General features: G+C 44.0%; 1 protein-coding gene across 3 annotated transcripts in view; it reads left to right on the top strand.

The window, feature by feature from the left end:
• The window catches only part of LOC120985594, a 47,077-nt gene extending 39,959 nt beyond the window's left edge, over positions 1-7,118 (top strand). The window contains exons 12-13 of one of the 3 annotated variants that reach the window (XM_040413613.1): positions 1,980-2,072; positions 6,078-7,118. In XM_040413613.1, the coding sequence (XP_040269547.1) occupies positions 1,980-2,046 (67 nt within the window). In that variant the 3' untranslated portion in view covers positions 2,047-2,072; positions 6,078-7,118. Of the gene's footprint in view, positions 1-1,979; positions 2,091-2,183; positions 2,309-6,072 lie in introns of those variants that run through there. The other 2 variants (XM_040413612.1, XM_040413614.1) reach the window with 2 other exon arrangements.
• The last annotated feature ends 17,568 nt before the right edge of the window (positions 7,119-24,686 follow it).

The following is a 24,686-nucleotide window of genomic DNA, read 5'->3' as shown; positions in this document are numbered from 1 at the left end:
GTTGTAGTTACTCTGTCCAATCCAACTGAATGGGATAAAGGAGCTGCAATGTCGACGGCGATCAGGTAAACAGTGAAGACTCCCAGCACCCCTGCTAACCTGATATTGATGAACTATCGGGAACCAGATAACCTTTTTTTTAAAGGGTTTGCTCCTTTTGATAACTTTTTGTAAGAAGGCTTACCTAAAAATAAGCTAATCATGTTGGGGATATTTAATAATCAAAATAACCAAAATTACCAAAATTTCCGGCGCAGTTTGTATAAAAAAAAAAACTGATCTACACGCTTTACACCATGTTTATTAAGGGTTTTAGACACTTTCACATGCCTTCTATAAACTGGTATGAAGAAGGAAAATGTCTTTGTGGGAAAGGAGCATGCCTAAAGATGTGCCAAAACATGTGATTCTGGTGTAAAGTAAGCTGTCTGTTAGACTAGACAGTGTAGGTTTCACCAGATTTATCTTCCAGCAATTAGCCACTACAATTCTAGCACAGTTTAAAAGTTGTCTATAAGTATTAGACCGTATTAGAAAATATCTCATTGTGTGCTTTTGAGACCCTCAGATATCAGCTGTAATCTGCAGAAGAAGCGAAGCAGCAAAGGTTTATTTCCCCTACAGCACCACCATTAAAATAAATAGACTACATGTGTAATGTACAGTGTCCAAAAAAGATGCAGTTTTTAACAACTCTTTGCTTTGGCTAATGAATGTGGTTTTACTAATATACTGGTTGATCTGCCTCTGTATGACAGTCTCACAAGCATTGCCTCCTACTTGTGTGTGTTGTGCTAGCAAAACCCCTTTAAATGTGGTTTCACTTGAGGGACTTCCCTCTTAGAGCTCAGAATGCCCTCGGACATGGATGCTCAACCTGTGGCCCTCCAGCTTTTGTAAAACTACAACTCCCACCATGCCCTGCAGTAGGATGTTAGCTGTAGGCTAGCCGGGCATGCTGTGGGTTGTAGTTTTGCAACAGCTGAAGGACCGCAGGTTGGGCATCCCTTCCCTAAGATATTTAAAAATAGGTTTTTAAGACTAGACAACCCCTTTTAGAATCTGCTTTGTCATCCTTAAAGGGGTTCTCCGTAACTAATAAAATTCTTTAAAGAGGACCTTTCACTACTGTACAAACTAAAAACTAACTAGATCAGTGGGCAAAGCGGCGCCCAGGGGGTCCCCCTGCACTTCCTAGTATGTCTGGGCGCCGCTCCGTTCGCCCGGTATAGGCTCCGGTGTCTGCGCTCCCTCTGTTGTACTGGAGTGATTTCTTGTATGAGGCGTGTCCCTTGCTGCAGCGCTGGCCAATCGCAGCGCACAGCTCATAGCCAGGCTATGAGCTGTGCGCTGCGATTGGCCAGCGCTGCAGCAAGGGACATGCCTCATACAAAAAATCAGTCAGAGGGAGCGCAGACACCGGAGCCTATACCGGGCGAACGGAGCGGCGCCCAGACATACTAGTAAGTGCAGGAGGACCCCTGGGCGCCGCTCTGCCCACTGATATAGTTAGTTTTTAGTTTGTACAGTAGTGAAAGGTCCTCTTTAAAATAACTAAATATTTGTTTATTATAAACACATTCCCAAAAAGCTTTTATCATTTACAGTGGCTTGTATTCTCTAGGGGTCAATCATCAGGAGAAATAAAATGGCCACTGCCCAATTAGCACACACAAAACCCATCCTAATCACACAATAGGATGGGTTACTTAAGAGCAGTGAGCTAAAGGGCTGTCTCGGCTCTCCTCACTGCTCTGCCTGTCATGAATTACGATTCTACATACACCAGATAAGAATTTCTGTGGATTTTGTGTGTGCTACTAGGATGGTGGCCATTTTATTATTATTATTATTATTATTTGATTATTGCCCCCTAGGGAAAGCGAGCCATTTTCAGTAATTTTATTAATTCACTGAGAACCCATTTAATGGTCAGTTTTCTGACCATTTTTTCTAACTTTTTCAATACTTACTTGCAGAAAAGATAAGCAAAAATATAACAGCTCCTCGAAGACTGTGTCACGGAAGAGTGTAAGCAAGAAGTAGATTTCAACCATCATAGTTTAATAATGGTAAGTACTTCCAAGATGATTTATTTGGTTATATATATTATAACTATATTACGACTGGGGTGGGAACCCTATACACAGCAGACACCCGGTGTGAACAAATTTTTTCTATACATGATTTATTTGGTTAGTCATGAATTTAATTCCTCACTTGCCACATGTTGAGAGAGATGGTATATTAACACAATATTATCTACTTTAGGCTGTGTTTAAATTATGTTTTTGGCCTCTGTTTAATGTGTAAGGCTACTTTCACACTTGCGTTAGGTGCGGATCCGTCTGGTATCTGCACAGACGAATCCGCACCTATAAATGCAAACGATGGTATCCGTTCAGTGCGGATCCGTCTGCATAACAGCTTTTTCAGATCTGAGTTTTTACAATCGTGAAAAATCAGATCCGACAGTATATTCTAACACAGAGGCGTTCCCATGGTGATGGGGACGCTTAAAGTTAGAATATACTAAGAACTATGTACATAACTGCCCCCTGCAGCCTGGCAGCACCCGATCTCTTACAGGGGGCTGTGATCCGCACAATTAACCCCTCAAGTGCCGCACCATTGGTGGCCAGTGCGGTCCCTCCCCAGTATTAAATTCATTGGTGGCCAGTGCGGCCTCCCCCCCCCCCCCCCCCTAAGTAAAATCACCCCCCCCCCCCCCCCCCATCATTGGTGGCAGCGGAGAGTTCCGATTGGAGTCCCAGTTTAATCGCTGGGGCTCCGATCGGTTACCATGGCAGCCAGGACGCTACTGCAGTTGCCATGGCTACTTAGCAATTTTAGAAGCCTTATACTTACCTGCGCTGTCTGTGGCTGGCCGGCGCTCCTCCTACTGGTAAGTGACAGGTCTGTGCGATGCGCCGCAAGCAGCGTTTTGGTGTCCGCCTCCAGAGCGGAATGGAGGCGGAACGGAGCCAAACTGATGCATTCTGAACGGATCCTTATCCATTCAGAATGCATTGGGGATGAACGGATCCGTTCGGGCCGCTTGTGAGAGCCCTCAAACGGATCTCACAAGCGGAACCCCAAACGCAAGTTTGAAAGTAGCCTAAATTATTAGCTTTAAATGACATATATGTTAATTGGATGCCGTTATAGCCTATCGGTTATGGATGCCACTGTTGGTCATCTGTTTAACATATTCATCACCCATAAGCTATATTGGCACCCATTTAATGGATACATCATGAAAAGCTATTGAAAAGCTCATGTGTTTGTTTATTGGATGCCTGGGATGGATGCCTTATAGTGGAATCCTTCACCCATAGGCTGCCATATTTAAAAAAAAGTATGTTTAACATGTGTTTTATATTAGAGCCCACTGGTTGGAATAGCATAGTCATCATCTATTCTATTCCATCTTTTTGACATATACCTGCCAGACTGCAATAAATAAAAAAATGCAACGTTACAGGCTATAGCTACTAGAGAGGGGTCGTTGATCCAGGGAGTTATTCTGATTGCCTGATTGGAGTCGGGAAGGAATTTTTATTCCCCTAAAGTGAGGAAAATTGGCTTCTACCTCACAGGGTTTTTTTTGCCTTCCTCTGGATCAACTTGCAGGATAACAGGCCAAACTGCATGGACAAATGTCTTTTTTCGGCCTTATGTACTATGTTACTATGTTAACCAAACCTTAAAATGGTTTTTATCTAGTAATAAGGAATCAATACCAATTTTTTTTTTTAAGAAAGAGATGCTACTAGGCACAGGCTCCATGGCAATGAAATGTGTGTGGTGGTTTTTCCCTGTGCATATTGTGTGTAATCACAGTGTAAAATTGAGTGTGATTTTATTTTTATTTTTTTTATTTTGTTCTTTCACTCACATGGTCTTACTGTAAAATTAGTAGTGATTGGGAAAGATGGGAAAAGTGATATATTTTCTAAAACTGTCTTGTTTTCTATATTAAAATGTGTATTCTTAACAACACTTATTGGAGTGTCTGTCTGCTTATGGACGCTATATTAAAAAGGTTTTCTGGGAGTACAGTATTGATAACCTAGGTAATCAATATCAATCAATGGGGGTCTGACTTCTGGCACCCCCGCTGATCAGCTGTTTGAAATGGCTGTAGTGCTTGGACAAGCAGCCTCCTTACAACATACCAAGCACAGTGCCATACATTGTATAGCAGCTGTTCTCCGGTATTGTATCCCAGGCCAACTTACTCGAATGGGACAGAGCTGTGCCTAGGCCATGTGACCAATGATCGTGACATCACTGGCCTAGGAAGAAGCCACAGTGCTCAGTGGAATATTGCACCCTCTTCAGTTAGCTGATCGGTGTAGGTGCCAGGAGTCAGACTCCACTGATCTGATATTTATGACCTATCCTGAGAAAAAAGCCTTTAATATGCACGCTTCTATTAACTCCTTCATGCATAATCATGTACATGTACGTGATTATGCACGAGTCTGTATGGAGTGGACTGTTGCGCTGGGCCTCCTCCATATACGGCAGAAGCTGACTGTGTAATACACCCCTCTGCCTTCCGATCTGAGCCTCTGCCGTGAAATCGATCCTTTATCTTGGCACCCCTGGCCCTTCTGAAGGTTCTTATGTCAAACATGGTTAGCTGCCTGTAAAACTATCCAGGAGTCACAGCTTAGCAGGCAGGAGTGTCAGAATCTCATAGACCATAATAGTACTATTATGTTCTATGGGACAAGTGATCAGGAGATTTCAGGTTCTAGCCCCTTAAGAGGGCTAAAAATATTATGTGTAAAAAGTCAAAAAAGTGAGAGGGCTAAAAGTTTTTGTATAAAAAGGGAAAAAGAAATAATTTAAATATTACATTCTAATACCCACTACTTCCCAATTTTACATAAAGAGGTATTTCGGTTACATTGTTATCCCCTGTCCACAGTATAGGGCTTAACTATTAGATCGGTGGGGGTCATACTGCTGGGACCCCCAATGATCACAAGAACGGGGCCTCATACCCTCTGCAGCCCCTTGAAATGAACGGAGCCAGTTACGCATATGCGTGGCTGTTCCATTCTTTTCTGTGGGAGTTCTATAGATAGCCCAGTATAGTGCTCAGCTACCGTTTCTTATAGAAATGAATAGAGATGCCATCCATGCACATGCCTGACTGGAAACTGAAAAGTAAGTAAAAACATGTATGTAGTAAAACAGAATAAAAACTACAAATTTGGTATAGTTGTAATCGTATTGACCCACAGAATAGGGACGTCATGGCATGTTTAGCGCACAGTGAATGCTGTAATATCGAAACCCAAAAAACCTTGGTATAGTGGGTTTTTTCAATTTCCTGTTTTCCAGACATAGTAAATAGTAGACATGGTAAATGAAATTGTGCCATTGAAAAATACAACTTGTACAACAAAAAATAAGCCCTGGAAAATTAAAAAAACGTTATGGCTCTTAGAATGTGGGGAGGAAAAAAAGGAAAATGGGCTTTGTCTTTAAGGGGTTAATGTAAACCCTAGCAGTAAGTATTGCTAAGAACACACATTTTCAAATAAGAGATGAGCTTAGTTTTACAAAATAAATATATCATAAGGATCGGTATAATCAGTGTTGTAACTTATTTGTGAAACATACCAGATTTTTATATATATATTTTTTTTAAATCCGTCCCAGGGAATACACTCCTAACCTTACCCTAAAATAAAGATCACTAAAGTCTGTTTTAATGGGGTCATTCACAAATAACCTATCTGACCTTGTTGATTAAATGTCCTCGATGTGCAGTGAATACAAAGTTTACCATACAGTTAAAACTGGAGATGTATATGTTCTGTATAGATGGAGGGTCTGTAGAATGAATGGGTTCTTCTAGTGAGCCCAGGAATCCCCATTCTTACACGGTTTATTAGCAAAATACAGCAATATATTGCCTAAGATTTCCAGGTTACCCGCATGTTCTATATTCCCATTGTGACCAGTTCCTAATGTTCCAGCATGTGTCGGAGTTAAATAATACTTATCACACATTTTATCTGGTTTCTTAATTATATCTTGTTGTTTTCTCAGAACAGAGTCTGGATGGCACAATATGTACCAAAGAACATAGGACTCTTTTTCATCAGTATGATCGTTATTCCACACATTGCTTCTGTGCAGTTGCTTCAGTTACAGGGGCGCGAAACATCTAAGACAAAAAAAAAAAATGCCTGGTCATAACATCTCGGAATGTAATAAATATCTTTTATTTTATTTTGTGCTATTATCCATGCATTCCATCAGCATTGTAAATGATGCACATATTTATTTATGTTGCCATTACTAGACCCAGGGTGCGTAATTTTTCTGTCAGTCTATCTGATCTATCAAATGTATCTAATAAAATCTATCTAATGTATCAAATCTATTTTACACACAGTACGTGTTAATTTGCTTTCTTCTGTTGTCTGTACTTGGTATAGGGATATATGCAGACAGCATGCCAGTGGACACATTTGTATTGATTTTATTTTATTCATTTTCTTCCTAAATGCAAAATAAATGGGGTCTTCCCATCTGGGACATTTATGGCATAACAATAGGATATGTCAAATGTTTGATATGTGAGGGTCCCACCTCTGGGACCCACTCCTATCTCCAAAATGGAGCCCTGAAGTGAACAGCGAGCAAGCTGTACATGCACGTCCACCCTCCACTCATGGCTTTTCCAAAATACCCCAGTGCGGTCTCATCTATTTTTGGAATTCCTATAGTGGTGATATAGGGTTGTCCGCGTTTGCACGGCTAGTTCTCCTTTCAGTGCTGTGGTACTCCAAAAATAGCCAAGCGTAGAAAGAAAGCAATGTAGCCAGCATTGTAAATGGTGCATAACAGAAATAAGGCTGTGTTCACATCTGCATCAAAGTCTTCCATTGTTTTGATGGGTAAAATGGCTTTGCACGTCAGTCAAATTGACAGACATCTCAAGGGAACTCGACGGACATCATTATAAGCCAGTGAGGTCTTTCTTGTGTGATCGGTTATGCATTGTGGTTTAAATTTGTAATGGAAATTACACTGCAGATGTGAACAGAGCCAAAGGCTTTATAGGTTCACAACTTGATAACCTAGGGCAGGCATCCTCAACCTGCGGCCCTCCAGCTGTTGCAAAACTACAACTCCCAGCATGCCCGAACAGCCTACAGGTATCCGCCTACAGCAGGGCATTGTGGGAGTTGTAGTTTTACAACAGCTGGAGGGCCGCAGTTTGAGAATGCCTGACCTAGGGTATAATATAAGTTCAGAACTCTTTGTATGTATATATTAGCAGTCATGTTCGGATGCAGTTAAGACCCCAATTTAAAATTGGTTTTCTGTGATTCAGAGATCAGAACGATCGATTTCAAATAAAATGTTATAAAAATCATTCTGATCTTTTTTTTTATTCCCCCTCTACTGATGGATAGCAATATCATAGAGATGCTTTTTGTGCACTGTAGCTGATCTATTATATCTCCCAACTAACTTCCATACATCAAAAATAATAGCTTTTCTTTTTTACTTACAGTAAGGCCTCATGCACACGACCGTTGTGTGCATCCGCGTCCGTTCCGTCATTTTTCACAGTTTAGCGGAGGTCCCATTCATTTCTATGGGGCTGTGAAAAAAAACTGATAGTCCTCCGTTTTTTTTTCTCCGCGTCCGTGATCCTTGATTCCAGTCCGTCAAAAAAATAAAATCTATCTATCTTGTCCGCTACATGTGGCCATACCCATAGGCTCAGTTTACACTCGTTGTAAACTGCCTCTCATTTATTTCAGTGGTAGTCAGCAGTGGCTTCTTTTTTACACGTGAAAAGAAGCAGCATGCCTGTCTCGGAGCAGAATCGGCGCTGATTTTCTCATTGTAATTAATGGAAACCAAAAATTACCGGTGCATATAAAGAAATGCAACTTATTTTGAGGCAGAAAAATCAGCTTGAGATCAGAGCTGATTTTTTATTTATTTTTTACACACGTGTATACTAGAAATCAGCCATGTAAACTGACCCTTAGGCTTACTATGAAACTGCAGTTTACACAGTGGAGTACATTCTCTTTCCACAAGATGGCACTGCAGCCTTTTCATTATAACAGGGATGCTCACCCTGTGTCCCTCCAGCTGTTGTAAAACTACAACTCCCACCATGCCCTGCTGTAGACTGATAGCTGTAGGCTGTTCAGGCATGCTGGGAGTTGTAGTTTTGCAACAGCTGGAGGGCCGCAGGTTGAGCATGCCTGCATTATAGCATTTCTAATCAAATGCATTTATGAGCTAATTGAATGCATATTTTTTTTAACTTTGATTTTCACACAGTTTTACTAAAAATGATTATGGTTTTGTGATTTTATTTTTATTTATTTATTTTTTCTATATTTTGGCCTCTTGGCTGGTACAGGTGAAGCACATTGGAAACTATTTGCTTCAACTATACACATCTGAAAAACGCTTTGCAAAACCAAATCAGTTTACTGTAAAACCCATGTGTGGGTTTGCCACAGTGTTCCTAGAAAGCACGCACAAACTGCTGTGTGCATGGACACTATCTGTATTGAACTCCTCTGTCCAATGCAATTAAATCCGCGGAAAGTGACGAAAATGATACAGCCTTTCTGTAATAATAATGGGGCAAGAGATGAAATGTTATTTTTGCTAAATTTGTAAAATTGTCTTTTTGTAAATATTTAGCTACATAGGGTAAGTAAACGCAAAATGTATCTAGATCTTGCAATGCTTAGGTTCAGTGCAACATAAATCCACACTCTCTCCTGTTCCTTTTTATCCTCTGATATCTGGGTATCATGTGCCAGTATATTGTTGCTCTAGTTGTATGAGGGAGGCAGGGAGATGCACAGAAAGTGCTCCCCTTTGGCACTAGTACAGCAGATATCTTCCTATTATATTCTTTGGTTACAGATCTATTGCATCAATTGTACTCGTGTTTTTTTTAGATCTCATCTCTTTACAAGCACATTTTTAGGGTGTTCCTAGCTGTAAAACCAAGTTGTTAACATTAATAAAATAAGAAGAAAACTGAAAAGAATCAAACACAACAATGAATCATTCCAGAGAATGAATATATTATGATTTGTGGACATATTAGCCAGAATTGTGAATGATACCAGACTGCACCTCATAAAATGCGTCCTCCCTAACCAATATTGTCAATTTACATATATATACACCCACACTATAATACTGATCTACCTGGACCTGAGCACCTTCACAGACAATACTGTCAAGGTTTTTTTTTTTTTCTTAAGCATTGTACTTGTATAGAAAACCATATGCACTGGTGTATACCATCGTACCATCTACCATCCTAAGTAGCGATCAATTTACATCACATCATAATACATGTTGTATTCTGGGAACAATCTCTGATATAGCAAGTGGACGGAATTGCTCTGTGTATCTGTCATACAAGAAGACGACAAGATTGAAAGATATCAATGTATTTCTGTATTTACTTTGCCTATGAACTTGTCAATCAATTAAGAACTGTTAAATGCTGCTTAAATCCAATAAAATGAGTTTACTTTTGGTTTTTAGTCAGTTTGTAACTGTCTTTTTGTTTACTTTGAAGTGAAGAGAAATGTAAAATAATGTACATTTTTTACTGACATCAGGCAGTTACGTAGACCAAATAATATCAGTTATGCCATAAATGTGCATATTTATCTATCCATGCTAAGCAAAATTTAGACAAAGCATAAGGTTCTTTTGAATGGCCTACTTGCCGAGTTCATGCTATTGGGTACTGCTGCAACAAAGCACCAGGGGAAGGGGGCATGACAGGCCAACACATCCCTGCTGCCAGGCTAAGCTATCTTGTTTTTGGACTATGCCACAGACACAGCAACAACAGCTGCCATGTAGTACTGCACCATGCAAACAGACCACAGAAGCTCACCTTTCCATGTGGTCTCAGAAAACACAATAAGGTTCAAATTTACTTACTGAAATTTTCATGAGTCTGAAGGTGGCACATGAAGGGTTAGCTGTCAGCTAGGAAAAAGAAAAATTAGTGTATCTGTCCTTAAAGCGGTATTCTGGTTGTTACAAGTTTGGTAACTTTCACACTGGCGTTTTGGCTTTCCGTTTGTGAGATCCGTTCAGTGCTCTCACAAGCGGTCCAAAACAGATCAGTTTTGCCCTAATGCATTATGAATGAAAAAGGATCCGCTCAGAATGTATCAGTTTACCTCGGTTCAGTCACCATTCTGCTCTGGAGGCAAAACGCTGTCCGCCTGACGAAGTGGAGCCAAATGGATCCGTCCTGGCACACAATGTAAGTCAATGGAGACTGATCTGTTTTCTCTGGCACAATAGAAAACTGATCCGTCCCCCATTACTTTCAATGGTGTCCAAGACAGATCTGTCATGGCTATAGAAGAGATAATGCAACCGAATCTGTTCATGGCGAATGCATGTGGTTGTTGTATTGTAACGGAAGCGTTTTTGCAGATCCATGACGGAGCGTAGCCTTTGTCTGAGGGCTTGTACAAATTTGGGGTCCATATAAATTCAGGGATTTACAAGTATATTCTTTTGGGCTCTAGAGTCTATTCATTTTATGTTCTGATCAGGGGTCTGAATAAATTTTAGAGTCAGGTTTTAATTTAACAGCTGATTTGATTTTAGAGTTTGGTCTGAATTAATTTTGGGTCTTTATTCATTTTGGTGTCTGATCTCTTAATTATGAGGTCTGGTTTGGGATCTCATCTTGGGTCTGATTTTTAGATTTGGGGTCTGGTCAGGGGGATAATCGTTAACCTCCACCATTCTGTTTAAGTTTGCATTTGGGCCCAGCATTTTGTAGTTACGCTCCCACTTTCACATGTTTCTAATTGATTCCATGAAGTGAGGGAGGTTGGAATTTACCAAATATGTCTAGGGCACCAGAATATATATGGTACTTTGTCCTGCCCTTACCAGGGAGAATGAGGACAGGCCCGGGAAATGGTTTTGCTTTGACTCTTTCTCCATGTTTCTAAGGCCTCATGCACACGACCGTATGTATTTTGCGGTCTGCAAAAAACGGATCCGAAAAAAATACGGATGATGTCCGCGTGCATTCTGTATTTTGCAGAACGGAGCAGCTGGCACCTAATAGAACAGTACTATCCATGTCCGTAATGCGGACAATAACAGGACATGTTTTATTTTTTGCGGAAAGGAAATGCGGACATACAGAAACGGAATGCACACTGAGTAACTTCCGTTTTTTTTCGGACCCATTGAAATGAATAGTTCCCTATACAGTCCGCAAAAAAAATTGAACGGACACGGAAAGAATATACGTTCGTGTGCATGAGCCCTAACAGTTTTTTTTAGTCTCCTTGCATGTGTTTTCTTTTTCTTATGGTACGTGGAAACTTAGAGGACCTTTTTTACGGTTCAATCATTAAGGACCTTTTTTTTTTCTTTTTTTTTTATTCAAGATAAATACCTTTACTTGTGGCTGATGCTGCCACCATGCCTTTTTTTTTATTTTTTTATTTATTTTTTATATTGCTCCCCTGTATTTTTCCTGCTCAGTATGTTAATACTGAGCATTGGTACAAGAAGGAGGAGACACCAGGGTTTCTCAATAGGTGTCTCCTTCTCCCTGGCTGTGACGCACTCCGCTGTGATTGGAACAGGCAGGGTGGCAGCATCAGTGGTTGTTACCCCACAAGTAAAGGTAATTAATTAATTTCCCCAAGTAATATTCCCTTATGTTTGGTGGCCTACATTTTATTTATTTTTTTAGCTCTGAACAGGGGCGCACAAGAAACCTGGAAGCGCAGGTGGTAAGCCAGAAGATGGCAGAGTCCCTTGTTGAGCTGGGGTTTGTAGGTTCCCAAAAAAGGAAAATGTGGGAGTGGTGCCCTGCATGTGAAAGATTTTTGATAATAGGGAAAGAATATTTTATTTTATTAAACCAGCATATAGGTGATCAGTACACCAATACACAGTGTAGTGCACCACATGATCTGTGAGTGATAACGTGATATTAAGCGGGCCTGGCCCCTTAATCACCCGTTTCCATTTATTTATTTATTGTATATCCACACGGTTGGATTATTATATTTTTTTTTTGGGCGGGAGGGGGTGGGATAATTTAATTAAACCAGCATATATGTGATCACTACACCAATACACTGGGTGATGATCTGTGAGTGATAACGTGATATTAAGCATCAGTCCTGTCCCTTAATCATCCATTTCTGTTTATTCTATCTCCACACTGTTATAAGTAGAAGAAAGATAAAATAAATAGCCAAGCTCACCTGCACCATTTATGGAAGCATGGATACTGCCAGGAACAAGTAGAAGTCCACAGGAAAAAAGAAAAAAAAATTAAATCTGCTCCCATAATAAAAATGAAATAGTCTTTATTATTCCATCAGTATAAAATCCATGCAGTCACCAAGTCTATGCTTTTCAGGTCTCGCACGGACCCCTACTCATGACTCTCCACACTGTTGTCATTTTTTGTGGGGTTGTTCAATTTCATGAAACCAGCATATAGATCAGGCATCCTCCAGCTGTTGCAAAACTGCAACTCCCAGCATGCCCGAACAGCCTACAGGTATCAGCCTACAGCAGGGCATTGTGGGCGTTGTAGTTTTACAACAGCTGGAGAGCCTCAGTTTGAGGATGCCTGATATAGATGATTACTACACCAATACACAGGGTAGTGCACCCCATGATACGTGAGGCATCCATTTATTTATTTATTTTTTGGGGGTTCTTTAATTTAATGAAACTAGCATATACGTGATCACTATACCAATAAATAGTTTAGTGAGCAAAATCATATGTGATTGATAAAGAATTTAGGACTAAAGCCTTTTCCATTTATCTTCACACGTTTTCAAATTTTGCTATCCAGATTTTTGTTTGAGGTTTTTCAATTTAATAAAAACCAGCATACACGTGACCAGTACACCAATACACAGGGTAGCACGCAAAATTATGTGTGAGGCCCAAAAATGTCAGGGTTACGGAAGGGTTCCCAACGAATGACCCAGAATGTGGGTAGTAGCAGGACCAGATATCCGGCCAGAAGTACACTGCTCAAAAAAATAAAGGGAACACTTAAACAACACAATGTAACTCCAAGTCAATCACTCTTCTGTGAAATCAAACTGTCCACTTAGGAAGCAACACTGAGTGACAATCAATTTCACATGCTGCTGTGCAAATGGGATAGACAACAGGTGGAAATTATAGGCAATTAGCAAGACACCCCCAATAAAGGAGTGGTTCTGCAGGTGGTGACCACAGATCACTTCTCAGTTCCTATGCTTCCTGGCTGATGTTTTGGTCACTTTTGAATGCTGGCGGTGCTTTCACTCTAGTGGTAGCATGAGACGGAGTCTACAACCCACACAAGTGGCTCAGGTAGTGCAGCTTATCCAGGATGGCACATCAATGCGAGCTGTGGCAAGAAGGTTTGCTGTGTCTGTCAGCGTAGTGTCCAGAGCATAGAGGCGCTACCAGGAGACAGGCCAGTACATCAGGAGACGTGGAGGAGGCCGTAGGAGGGCAACAGCCCAGCAGCAGGACCGCTACCTCCGCCTTTCTGCAAGGAGGAACAGGAGGAGCACTGCCAGAGCCCTTCAAAATGACCTCCAGCAGGCCACAAATGTGCATGTGTCTGCTCAAACGGTCAGAAACAGACTCCATGAGGGTGATATGAGGGCCCGACGTCCACAGGTGAGGGTTGTGCTTACAGCCCAACACCGTGCAGGACGTTTGGCATTTGCCAGAGAACACAAAGATTGGCAAATTCGCCACTGGCGCCCTGTGCTCTTCACAGATGAAAGCAGGTTCACACTGAGCACATGTGACAGACGTGACAGAGTCTGGAGACGCCGTGGAGAATGTTCTGCTGCCTGCAACATCCTCCAGCACAGGCGTTGTAGGGAGGTCATACAGGCACGTGCAGGTCACACACACTACTGAGCCTCATTTTGACTTGTTTTAAGGACATTACATCAAAGTTGGATCAGCCTGTAGTGTGTTTTTCCACTTTAATTTTGAGTGTGACTCTAAATCCAGACCTCCATGGGTTGAAAAATTTGATTTCCATTTTTTAATTTTTGTGTGATTTTGTTGTCAGCACATTCAACTATGTAAAGAACAAAGTATTTCAGAAGAATATTTAATTAATTCAGATCTAGGATGTGTTATTTTTGTGTTCCCTTTATTTTTTTGAGGAGTGTAGTATTAGTAGGCCCTGGCTTCAGAAAGGTGCAACTTTATCGTTGAGCAGAAAGAGGATGAGATTGTGGATTCGATGGCTCAGTGTCACGGTGCGGTTCACAGTGCAGGCTGGCTGCCTTTTGCGTACTGGCTGCGGGTGATTCTGTGTAGGCTGGTTCCTTTTGGCTGCGTGCTTGCCGAAATATCTGGTGTGAACCTGCCGTGTGTGTGTACCCCCTTTGGCTGTATCGTCTCCCTGTGGCTATGTCAGGTTGGTTGCGATCTTGCATACTGGCTGCAGTGTTCTGTGCATACTGGTTGCTAGGGGCAATTTCGTGGTTTCTGGTTACCCCTGAACTGATTTGGTACCTCCCTGTTTGGTTCTGATGGGGTTAACCTCCCCTGGTTGGTTCCTGGGTATGTTCTTTCAGGTGCGCTCGTTAGGCTGCTATTTCTGCCTTTGAGCGTGGAGTGTTGAGGTCAGTCTGTTTTGTCTTGTCAGTGTTTCACCCTTTTGCTCTGTGTAGTCTGTCTACGTTTGTCTTGCCAGGTTTTGCCCTTTGTTGCTGACCCAAGGGGTCCTACCATCTACACCTGGGTGTGTTCCGCCTGATTCTGTATTGTTGTCTTCTTCCCTGTACCTTGCCTTGTATCTGTATAGCCTAGCAGAGCTTATCTGCGTCTGATCTATGTTCCTGCTATTGTCTGTTTGGCAGTCCTTACTGCTCCTGGTGTTCTGTTCTTGTATGTCCATGTCCGCCTTCGGAAGAGGGTGCCTGTATTCCCTGGAGGGGGAATGCCTATTCTCTGTCTCTGTGCCCCCTGGGGCAGTCTTGCTTCTTCTATTGCTTGGGGCACAGGTACCTGCTTCTGCCTCTGTTCCGTTCTTCCTGTCTGTCTGTGGTCTCAATGTACTGTCGGTACCTTGTCTGGTATCTCTTTGCCACCTGAACCTGCTGCCACTGACTCGTTTTACGCTCTGGAGTAGCCCCTGGCAACTACCCTAACGGCCCAAGCCTATACTCACCATCTGAGGATCTAGTGAAGACCAGGTAGCTGCTTAGTTACGCCCCTCCAGAGTATTGCTAGTCAGTGGCACAGTGGGTTCACACCCACAGATCCGTTTCAGTACATTGAGGTCTTCTGTTATAGTCATTGTCACATGTCTTGGGTACTTTGTAATAAGTTGTGGTCCTTGGCCTGTTTTCCTTGTATCCTGCTCGCATGACATCCCGGAGATACCCCTTGGGACATCCGGCACGTGACACTCAGTCCTCGTATCAGTCTCAGCAGGATGATGTGTCACAGCGTTCCTCCTGCTCCTCCTCCTTGCAGCCCCAGAGAAGGCTTTCAGTGGACTCCTCCCTGTCTTCACTGCCCCTTACTAGTGGGGGGCCTTCCTTTTTTCTAAGAAGTGGCAGGAAAACCTCACCACCATATAGTCAAGTGAGTTACCCTGTCGATGACTTGTGCGAGAGCACTCACCGTTTGGAAATGGAGGCTACAGCCTCCAGGCATAGCTGTGTTGCTTGTGGTAGTAATAGTGGCATCTTTAGGGTTGGTGGGGTAGCAACAGTGGCAGTCGGGTAAAATACAGAGCAGGGGAAGGGGGCCAGGAGCCCACCATGATATGTCACAGTCTGATAAAAGCGGCAGGGAGAGTGAGGATGATGATTGTGTGCTGGATCGGGGTGCTGAGGAGGAAGCAACATCAGTGGAGAATTGTGGTGGCAGCGGCAATAAAGAGCAGAGGCCACGTACCTCTCAAGAAACAGCCAGGGCTACATGTGCTTCAGGATCTGGTGATGCAGCTGACACTATAGGTGGGTTAGGCCCAAAACGTGCCAGAGCTAAGCCAAGCTTAGCTGCCTGTAGCTCTGTGCCAGCAACTCCTATATGGCATTTTTTCTTCACAAGGCAGGCACACAAAACCACAGCTGTCTGCAGGATTGAAATAAGCTGTGGCTGTTCAAACACAATCATAGGTACCAGAGCTCTATTGCAGGACTTGAGATGGCATCACCGGATCCTTTGGGAAAATACAAATGGCCAGCATTCCCAATCAGAACTAGTCTGCCCTCCTCCTCTTGGATCAATTTGTGGCAGCCAACCTGCATCCCCATATAATATGGTATCTTTATCATCACCTTCTTCTTCAACTGATTATGTTGCTGGTGGTGCAGTCACTGCCATGCCATTGTATTAGTGCCTTGTACTCTCACATATCTGAGAATGTGGGCCACTCCTTGCGATTCACGCTGCGCAGCCAGCTGTATTTCACTGTGGACACCCGGAGCAGCTGTTACAGGCAGGGACAGTACATATCTTTCACGGCCCACTGGGTCAATGCTTTTTACGGCAGTGGAGAAGAAGCCCCTCAGCTACATCATGGCCAGGTCCTTTTGATCCCCTCCCCATAATATCATTGGGCTGGCTCCCTCAGCAGACACTTATCTGCCTCCTGCACCTCCTCCTCCACGGACATGGTCCAATCTCCAACAGCAGCAGGGAACAGCATCACTGGCACTACCTCTCCTTCCTATCACATGTGTCAAGTCCAGCGCTGCCATGCCGTGTTGGAGCTGATCAGCCTGGGTACATAAGGCAGCATACATTCTGCTGGCTATCACCTCGCCGACTCTAACTGGGTAAGGTATTCAGTGTCAATGGGCGCGACATACAACCTAGGGGAAATAACACATTCTACCTACATGGGCTTTTAAAAAATGCACTGGCTTGCACAAGGTCCTGGCAATGTCCAGGAGACTGTCTCACTTTCAACCATTCTCACTTGGTGAGGAATGCTCTCCTGGACTTGCAACGTCAGAATGGTTAGCAGCTTCACGACTTAATCTGTGACGTTCCAATTTGCTGGAATTCAAGATTGCACATGCTTTAGCGTCTGTATGAGCAGCAGAAAGCCGTGAATGATTTTGTCATGCACCAGTTCGCCTCAGCAATGAGCAGGTTTTGTTTCCAGGTTGGGCAGTGGTAGTTTGTCATTTAAATAAATAAAGCTACTTTCACACTTGCGGTAGCAGGGTCGGGCAGGCTGTTCTGGCGGGGGAACAGCCTGCCGGATCCTTGCTAACGCTAGCCAACCGTGCCGCCAGAAGTCCAGCTCAGCCCCATTCATTATAATGGGCGCGGGCTAGAAGTCCATCCGCAGCATGCAAACAAGCCAAGAGGCGGCCGGACAAAAAACGCAGCATGCTGTAGTTTTTGTCTGCCCCCCCAATTATAGTGAATGGGGCCTGAGCCGACTTCCGGTGGCACGGTGGACTAGCCCCTAAACAAATCATTATACATAATCACAGTTGGACTAAACATTTTGCCAGAGCAGAGGCTAAGATAAAGATGTACAGTGCTCATACATGCCAGGTATTCCCATGCCGAAATGTCTACAGCTTTACAAAATCTACCTGAAACCAAAACCTGAACAGATCAAAATCAAAACTGCTAAAAATTAACATAGTGAAGTTGAAAGTTTTCCTGATTAGGTTCAGATTGCAAATGCTCATATTCTCATTCCCATAGTAGAAAATAAATGAGACAATTAGAGTATTCAAGTCCTCACTTACATATGAAGAACATTTTTTCTATTAACCACCTGGAGTTACTGGAGAACTATTGATGACAGTAACTGTGATCAGATGTGCTGATTTCAACCTGTGTGATCACTGCTACACAATGAGGGAGTCTCCATAGACATTATTATTGGCTGATCCTATCAAAATTATCAGGGCCCACCAAAAAAAATGACCAGTATACTGTGATGAAATAACACTATGTAATATGGGATTCAAGGAAACGTTAATCATAAAACATTAATATCTCAGAGAACACTCAACATCAAAATGTAGACTCTGTAACCATGTGGGATAACATTATATGGATAACTTAATTTATACTGGAACGCTAAATGATATCATGGCACAAGCCAAAATCGTGGTGGAGTAGGAGGGTATCTGTCATGATATGGAGCAGTGAGCCCTCAACTCCTGTCTGAAACTCTGTCCCTACCTATTTGCACAGTCCACTCTAGAAGTGGCTCACAACTGGACGACAATCCCTTCCTAGATACATGCTGGGGCCAATCAGGGAAGGAACACAGTGGACAAAAATAATAAATAATTAGTGAGTGGAAGGAACAAAGAAATGACAGACGAAATCAGAAATGTTACTATACCGAAGTCAATATCAGGAGAATCCAACAGCACCAGATCGAGAACCGGAGATCAGAAACCGTTCCAAGCCTGAAGTCTAAAACTAGGAAGTGGCATCAAGTCCAAATCGTCAGGCAAAAGGGATAAAGACAGTACTGAGCCGAGGTCCAATAATCCAGAAGTCCAAGTTGAGAAAATTAGGCTAGCATGGTGTAAAAAAAGCCAATCACAGGCAGTTGTGGCCAGCTGTTGCCTGTTTAAATAGGCTGCACTCCCGATCATGTGACTCGGCTCATGTCACATGACAATGATGTCACCACGATGGATGTGCCAGTGTTTTCCCTCATTGGCTGGTGCTTCTGTACAAAGAAACCTAACCTGGCAACCAGGCGCCAGTGGCTCTGAATGCAGAAATGTGCCCTCACTTGCTCAGTTAAGTAAGTGACAGTACTCTTATGACTAGTACTAATCACCTCCACAGCTAGATAGCTACACGCAGAATAAACGCTAGCTACATGCAGGATTAAAGCAGGACTTTAGACTGCAGGCTGCCTGGTTTTGGTTACAGGCATATCTCTTATACATGCCCTAGCTGCTTCCTGGATGCTTGAACTACCGTAGGTGTTTTTTTTCCAACTCTCAAACCCTCTGTGATGCTGAGCAGATGTGTAGCCATATCTGGGCTCTGAGGTGTTGTACCCTTATGACTAGTACTAATCACCTCTACAGCTAGCTAGCTACATGCACAATTAACACTGGCTTTGTTTCTGGCAGTTTACCAGCTCTGTTTCAGTCACTCCTGCTTCTGAGCATGTGACTTGTCTGTCTATTTCTGATCTTCCAGAAATCCACACGTTATCCAACGGTAATAATACAATTGGTGAGTAGAGATGTCCCGAACTATTCGCCGGCGAACATAGCTTGTTCGCCGCGGCCGGCGAACATATGCAATGTTCGGTCCGCCCCTATTCATCATCATTGAGTAAACTTTGACCCTGTACCTCACAGTCAGCAGACACATTCCAGCCAATCAGCATTATACCCTCCCTCCCAGAGCCTCCCACCTCCTGGACAGCATCCATTTTAGATTCACTCGGAAGCTGCATTCAGATTGAGAGGAGGGACAGTGTAGCTGCTGCTGATTTAATAAGGAAATCGATAGCTAGGCTAGTGTATTCAGTGTCCACTACAGTCCTGAAAGACTCATCTGATCTCTGCTGTAAGGACAGCACCCCAAAAAGCCCTTTTTAGGGCTAGAACATCAGTCAGTTTTTTTTTCTTTTTCTGTGTAATCTAATTGCAGTTTCCTGCCAGCGTGTGTGTGAGGCTCACAGCGTATACTGTGCACACTTGCCCAGTGCCACCACTCATATCTGGTGTTACAGTAGCTTGCATTTAAAAAAAATAAAAACTTTTTTGACTGTAATATAATAGCAGTCAGTTGCCTGCACGTGCGTGTGTGTTTCATGCCCTGCAAGTGCATAGTGTCACCAGCGCAACTCATATCTGGTGTCACAGTAGATTACATATAAAAAAAAACTATTTTGACTGTGAATAAATAGCAGTCAGTTGCCTGCACGTGTGTGTGTGTTTAAGGCCCTGCAAGTGCATAGTGTCACCAGCGCAACTCAAATCTGGTGTCACAGTAGATTACATAAAATATATATATATATATATTTTGACTGTGAATAAATAGCAGTCAGTTGCCTGCACGTGTGTGTGTGTTTCGTGCCCTGCAAGTGCATAGTTTCACCAGCGCAACTCAAATCTGGTGTCACAGTAGATTACATTTAAAAAACAAAACAATTTTGACTGTGAATAAATAGCAGTCAGTTGCCTGCACGTGTGTGTGTGTGTTTAAGGCCCTGCAAGTGCATAGTGTCACCAGCGCAACTCATATCTGGTGTCACAGTAGCTTGCACGCATAGTACAACTAAACAAATCTAAAAAAAATGACAGGCAGAGGCAGGCCACCCCGCAGGGGCCGTCGTGGTCGTGGTGCTATGGTTCCCTTTGGCCCTAGAATAATGCCCAGTGTTCAGAGGCCAAGTACCCTGAACTCAAAAAGTTCTGAGGACATAGTTGACTGGCTAACACAGGACACCCAATCTTCTACAGCTTCCGCTCGGAACCTTGACGCACCATCCTCCTCCAGCTCAGCTACGGGCACCTCTCAAGTTAACACTCGCCCACCTGCCACCAACACTAGTACCACAGCTGCTTCACTTGATCTGTCAGAGGATTTATTTACACATCAGTTGGAAGAAATGAGTGATGCGCAACCATTATTGCCAGAGGATGTAGATAACAGGGATATGTCTCAGTCAGGCAGCATTACACACATGGACGTACGGTGTGATGATGATGATGTTGTACCCGCTGCTGCTTCCTTTGCTGAGTTCTCAGATACAAGTGAAGCGGTTGATGATGACGATGTGTCCGTGGATGTCACGTGGGTGCCCGCTCGAGGAGAAGAAGAACAGGGGGAAAGTTCAGATGGGGAGACAGAGAGGAGGAGGAGACGAGTTGGAAGCAGGGGGAGGTCGTTGCAAGGAGATAGTGGCACAGTCAGACAGCATGCATCGGCACCCGGGGTCAGCCACACAGCACGCCAATCGACACATGCTGTTGCCACCACCAGAATGACGTCATTGCAGAGATCAGCAGTGTGGCATTTTTTTTGTGTGTCTGCCTCTGAAACCAGCAATGCCATTTGCAACCTGTGCCAAAAGAAACTGTCGTGGGAAGTCCAACACCCACCTAGGTACAACTGCTTTGCGAAGGCACATGATCTCAAATCACAAACGCATATGGGATCAACACATGAGTACAAGCAGCACACAAACTCAAAGCCGCCATCCTCCTCCTGGTCCAGCATCTTCAGCCACGTCAACCACTGCTGTCCTCCTTGCCCCCTCTCAACCATCCGCCACTCCGTCTCTCGCCTTGAGCAGTTCCTGCTCATCTGCCCACAGTCAGGTGTCTGTCAAGGACATGTTTGAGCGTAAGAAGCCAAACAGCTAGCTTCTGACAGCTGGCTTGTCGGAACTCTTAGCCTGCCAGCTTTTACCATACAATCTGGTGGAGTCTGAGGCCTTCCAAAAATTTGTAGCTATTGGGACACCGCAGTGGAAGGTACCCGGCCGAAATTTCTTTGCACAAAAGGCAATCCCCAACCTGTACTCGATTGTGCAAAAGGAAGTCATGGCATGTCTGGCACACAGTGTTGGGGCAAGGGTCCATCTGACCACTGATACCTGGTCTGCAAAGCATGGTCAGTGCAGGTATATCACCTACACTGCGCATTGGGTAAACCTGCTGACGGCTGCCAAGCATGTAATGTGTGGCTCTGCAGAGGAGTTGGTGACACTGCCACGACTTGCAGGCAGGCCTGCTGCCACCTCCTTTACTCCTCCTACTCCATCCTCTTCCATAACCTCCTCGGCTGAGTCCTCTTCTGCTGCTGCGTCTTGCTCCACATCAACGGCATCCCCTAGCTCCCCAGGGGCTATTCCACATCCCAGATACGACAGTGTCACGCCGTATTGGGGTTGACTTGCCTGAAAGCAGAGAGTCACACCGGACTAGCACTCCTGTCCGCCCTGAACGCACAGGTGGATCAGTGGCTGACTCCGCACCAACTGGGGATCGGCAAAGTGGTGTGTGACAACAGAAGAAATTTGTTGGCGGCATTGAATTTGGGCAAGTTGACACATGTGCCGTGCATGGCACATGTGTTGAATCTGATTGTACAACGCTTTGTGCATAAGTACCCAGGCTTACAGGACGTCCTCCAGCAGGTCATGAAGGTGTGTGGCCATTTTAGGCATTCCTACACGGCCATGGCACACTTTTCAGATATCCAGCTGCGAAACAACATGCCAGTGAGGCGCTTGATTTGCGACAGCCCGACACGTTGGAATTCAGCACTCCTAATGTTCGACCGCCTGCTCCAACAAGAAAAAGCCGTCAACGAGTATTTGTATGACCGGGGTGCTAGGACAGCCTCTGCGGAGCTGGGAATTTTTTTGCCACGTTACTGGACGCTCATGAGCAATGCCTGTAGGCTCATGCGTCCTTTTGAGGAGGTGATAAACCTAGTCAGTCGCACCGAAGGCACCATCAGCGACATCATCCCATTTGTTTTCTTCCTGGAGCATGCCCTGTGAAGAGTGCTGGATCAGGCCGTAGATGAGCGTGAAGAGGAAGAGTTGTGGTCACCATCACCACCAGAAACAGCCTTATCAGCATCGCTTGCTGGACCTGCGGCAACGATGGAAGAGGAGTGTGAGGAAGAGGAGTCAGAGGAGGAATGTGGCTTTGAGGAGGAGGAGGAAGACCAACCACAGCAGGCATCCCAGGGTGCTCGTTGTCACCTATCTGGTACCCGTGGTGTTGTACGTGGCTGGGGGGAAGAACAGACTTTCAGTGAGATCACTGAAGACGAGGAACGGGACATGAGTAGCTCGGCATCCAACCTTGTGCAAATGGGGTCTTTCATGCTGTCGTGCCTTTTGAGGGACCCTCGTATAAAAAGGCTGAAGGAGAACGACCTGTACTGGGTGGCCACACTACTAGACCCCCGGTATAAGCAGAAAGTGCCTGAAATGTTACAGAATTACCGCAAGTCGGAAAGGATGCAGCAGTTCCAAAATAAATTAAAAAGTATGCTTTACACAGCGTATAAGGGTGATGTCACAGCACAACGGGAATCTAACAGGGGAAGAGGTGAAAGTAATCCTCCTCCTACCACGACCACGCCGGCAAGGACAGGACGCTTTACAGACGTGTTGTTGATGGAGGACATGCAGAGCTTTTTAAGTCCTACGCATCGCCACAGCCCTTCGGGGTCCACCCTCAGAGAACGACTCGACCGACAGGTAGCAGACTACCTCGCCTTTACTGTAGATATTGACACTCTGAGGAGCGATGAACCCCTTGACTACTGGGTGAGCAGACTTGACCTGTGGCCTGAGCTATCCCAATTTGCGATAGAACTTCTGGCCTGCCCTGCTTCAAGTGTGCTGTCAGAAAGGACCTTCAGTGCAGCAGGAGGTATTGTCACTGAGAAGAGAAGTCGCCTAGGTCAAAAAAGTCTAGATTACCTCACCTTTATTAAGATGAATGAAGCATGGATCCCGAAGGGACTGACAGTGGGCGATACATTTGACTAATAAAGGCCTGGTGATGAGATGAGCTGCCTTGGGCTAAAAATGGTCCACACGCTGCTGTATTTTATCTCTGCATGCCGGATGACTTGCGTGACTTATTTGCCACCAACTAGGGTTCATGCCAAAATGTTTTAGTGCACTTTCTGCCTGGAAAACATCAATTTTTCTGGCCGCTGCTACAGCAGCGGCTGCAACAATACCTAGTTTTTCAGGCATGTGTACATGCCTAATTTTTCTGGCCTCTGGTGCTGCACTGTAGCTGCAAAAACAAAACAAAAAAAAAGGCACATACATGTGTCAATTCCCCTTCGTGATAGTTACCTTGTTGTGGTGAAGGGGCTTGCGTATCACAATGAAGCGACCACCTCTATGAGTGTGTTGGCAATGGCAATGTTGGCACACCCCAGATGATAAGGTTGTTGCTTCATTGTGAACAGACCAAAAGCGATCGACTGGATAATTTTGCACAGAAAAAACATTCATTTTCTTTGTGATCATCTAAGGTGATCATTAAAGCCTACTAGGCCAACAATGGGCCCACACTGCAGAATCATTGTTTTCTGGGTAACTTAACTGTCACTGAACTACCTCAGTCAGCACGACCATAGACTGAAAAACGCCCATCGCCTGCAATCTCCCAAACGTGCGCACGAGCACAGTCATCACTACACCAAGATTGACGCATAGAGGAATACAATTTATGTCATGAGTGTGTCAACTATTGACAACTCTTTGCGGTTGTCTAAAATCTATTCCATACACGTCCCCTGATAGGAATAGTACTATTTAGCACACCTAATTATAATAATAATAATAATAATAATAATAATAATAGGGCACGTAACAGGGATTAAACTGATAGGAATAGTACTACTTAACACACCACTCATATCTGGTGGCATAGTACATTACACGGCACACGTGAAGTGCCCCAAATTGGAAGTAAGAGGACCGACCAAGCATCTTTTTCCATCTCCCGGTTCCTAAAATCTATTCCATACACGTCCCCTGATAGGAGACGTAACAGGGATTGAACTGATAGGAATAGTACTACTTAAACACACCACTCATATCTGGTGGCACAGTACATTGCACGGTGCACGCGCAGTGCCCTAAATTGGAAGTAGGAGGA

The sequence above is a fragment of the Bufo bufo genome, chromosome 1 (genome assembly GCF_905171765.1).
Source record: "Bufo bufo chromosome 1, aBufBuf1.1, whole genome shotgun sequence".
NCBI lineage: Eukaryota > Metazoa > Chordata > Amphibia > Anura > Bufonidae > Bufo > Bufo bufo.
This window is presented reverse-complemented; position numbering and strand designations above follow the sequence as displayed.